This window comes from Lathamus discolor, chromosome Z (assembly GCF_037157495.1).
Source record: "Lathamus discolor isolate bLatDis1 chromosome Z, bLatDis1.hap1, whole genome shotgun sequence".
Taxonomy (NCBI): Eukaryota; Metazoa; Chordata; class Aves; order Psittaciformes; family Psittacidae; genus Lathamus; species Lathamus discolor.
This window is the reverse complement of record NC_088909.1, coordinates 112,112,844-112,115,438: the sequence shown is the minus strand read 5'-3', so window position 1 is coordinate 112,115,438 and position 2,595 is coordinate 112,112,844. Positions and strand designations below refer to the sequence as shown.

At 72.1% G+C, this 2,595-nt stretch overlaps 1 protein-coding gene across 1 annotated transcript; it reads left to right on the top strand.

The window, feature by feature from the left end:
- The first annotated feature begins 310 nt into the window (after positions 1–310).
- LOC136005107 (retinal homeobox protein Rx2) lies at positions 311–2,271 on the top strand. The gene is made up of 3 exons (XM_065662262.1): positions 311–633; positions 747–976; positions 1,609–2,271. The coding sequence occupies exons 1-3, from the start codon at positions 357–359 to the stop codon at positions 2,059–2,061; spliced, it is 960 nt and encodes a 319-aa protein (XP_065518334.1). The 5' UTR covers positions 311–356; the 3' UTR covers positions 2,062–2,271.
- The last annotated feature ends 324 nt before the right edge of the window (positions 2,272–2,595 follow it).

Genomic DNA, 2,595 nt, shown 5'->3' with positions numbered 1-2,595 from the left:
GCGGGTCTCGGCGGGCAGCGCGGCCGCGAGCAGACCCCGGCAGCAGCCGCGGGCTGGGCCCGCCCCGCCTCGAGGGCCCTGGATGGCATCGCCCGGCGCCGTCTGGGGCCGGGACCAGGGTCGGCGGGGCGGGGCGGGGGGGCCGCGGGCCCTGCCGGCGGGGCGCGGGGATGCCCTGCCTCCGTGCCGAGTGGCGCGGGGGCCTCGCCTTCCCCTTCACCCACCGCCCCCCGGCACTCCTCCCCCGCCCCAAGGAGGCCACAGCCCGCCCGGCGGCGCCGTGCCAGAGCTGCCCGCGCCGCCCCGGGGCCGGGCGGGAGCGCAGCGCCGTGCCGGGGCCCCGGGCCGGCAGCCCCATGCACCCGCCCGGCGCCCCGCTCGCCATGGCCGAGGGCGCCTTCTCGCTGTCCGCGCAGGCGGCGCGGAGCCCCGGGGGAAACCCGTCGAGGCTGCACAGCATCGAGGCCATCCTGGGGTTCACCAAGGAGGACGGGATGCTGGGCCCCTTCCCGCCCGACGGCAGCGCCGGCAGCGCCAAGGAGGCGGACCGGCGCGGTGCCCGGCACTGCCTCCCCAAGATGACCGGGGAGCCGCCGCCGGCCGAGCCCCAGGCCCGCGCCGAGCGCTTCCAAGGTGAGCGCGGCGGGCGGGAGGCGCCGGGGGGCGGGCGGGCGAAGGGGCTCGCCCTCGGGCGCGCCCGGCGGGGAGGTCGCCCTCCCGGTGACACCCCGGTCTTCCCCCGCCAGAGCCGTACTGCCCCGGCAGCGCCAGCCCCGAGCTGCCCGCCGGCAGCGGCGGCGAGGGGAAGCCGTCGGACGAGGAGCAGCCCAAGAAGAAGCACCGGCGGAACCGCACCACCTTCACCACGTACCAGCTCCACGAGCTGGAGCGCGCCTTCGAGAAGTCCCACTACCCCGACGTGTACAGCCGCGAGGAGCTCGCAATGAAGGTCAACCTGCCCGAGGTCCGCGTCCAGGTAATGCCCTCACTGGCAGCCCCCGGCCCCGGGAACCCCTCATGGCCTGGCCCGGCACAGCCGCGCGTTCCTGGAGCCGGCAGCCCCCGGCCCGGCGTGGAGCCGCACTCCCGGCGGCCGGAGCAGCACCGGCCCGCGAGCCCAGCCCGGCACCGCACCGCTGGCACCGACCGGTGCGTGCAGAGCGGCCCCACGGGGCTGCAGCGCGGGGCCGTTCTCCATCCGGCAGCCGCGGCCGCTGCCCTTTGGCTGGCATGACCCGGCCCGGGGCAGGCGAAACGGTTGTGACCCCGGGCGGAGGCTTGCGGGCAGCTGAGCCGGACGGGCAGGGCAGGAGGGCGGCCAGGCAGGCACTGTCGGGCGGGCAGGGGAGGCAGGACGGGCCGGCCGCACCACCGGCTCATGCTGCTCTGCTCTCCCCGTGGCGGGGCTCCCCGCCGAGCGCGGGGCTGCGGGGCTGCCGAGCCCGCGGGGGCAGCGCGGCTGAGCCCCCCTGCCCCGCCGGCTGCCGCTCCGTGTGTTCCTCTCGCTCTGCTTTGTGTGCACCGCTGCACCCGGGGCAGAGCCTCTGCCCTTCGCGGGGGCAGCCGGTCCGCCCGGTGTCATCCCGGCTAACGCCGCTCTGCCCGCAGGTGTGGTTTCAGAACAGACGGGCCAAGTGGAGGCGGCAGGAGAAGCTGGAAGTGACCTCCATGAAGCTGCAGGACTCACCCATCCTCTCCTTCAACCGCTCGCCACAGGCAACACCCATGGGTCCTCTCAGCAGCAACCTGCCCCTGGAGACGTGGCTCAGCCCACCCGTGCCCAGCAGCACGGCCCTGCAGAGCCTGCCCGGCTTCGTGTCCTCGCCGCAGAGCCTGCCCGGCACCTACACCCCACCGCCCTTCCTGAACTCTCCAGCAGTGACCCACGCTCTGCAGCCGCTGGGGGCTATGGGGCCACCGCCGCCATACCAGTGTGGAGCCACATTTGTGGACAAGTTCCCCTTGGACGAGGCAGACCCCCGCAACACCAGCATTGCCGCCCTGCGGCTGAAGGCCAAGGAGCACATCCAATCCATCGGCAAACCCTGGCAGACAATCTGAACTTCCTCTTCGGCCCCCGGGAGAAACCCGCAGGGAATGCTGCTCCTGGGACGCCCAAGGGACACCCTCGCCCTGCTCTTGCTCTGTGGACAGCCAGGTGAAAGAGGGATGTCCTTTGCACCAGCCTTTCCCCCATGCCTTGACTTGCTTTGTATTTTGTGGTCCTTTTAATTCCCTTTTCCACGTGCCCTGCCGAGTTAGGGGCCTGATCATAGCTTAGAAAAGAAAACAATCTTTGCTCTCCCTCCTTGGCTGGACACTTTAGTTGCAATAAAAGCTGCAGTAGGGTGAGGAGCTGTGTAAGGTGGCTGGAAACCGAGGCCTGCATTACCTGGGGAGGGTTTTCTGCTTTTGCTGCACCCTCACATGGCACATCCTGTGTGAGGGCTGTGCGTGGTGCTGTGCACCCAAACGGTCTGCTCTGGCCAGGTCTGAGCTGCCGGGGACCGCAGGGGGCTGGGACAGGCCTGGCTGGGGGAGATGGGCAGTAGCTGCCGGGCACCGGGAGCATGGAGCTGTCAGCAGGGCCCACAG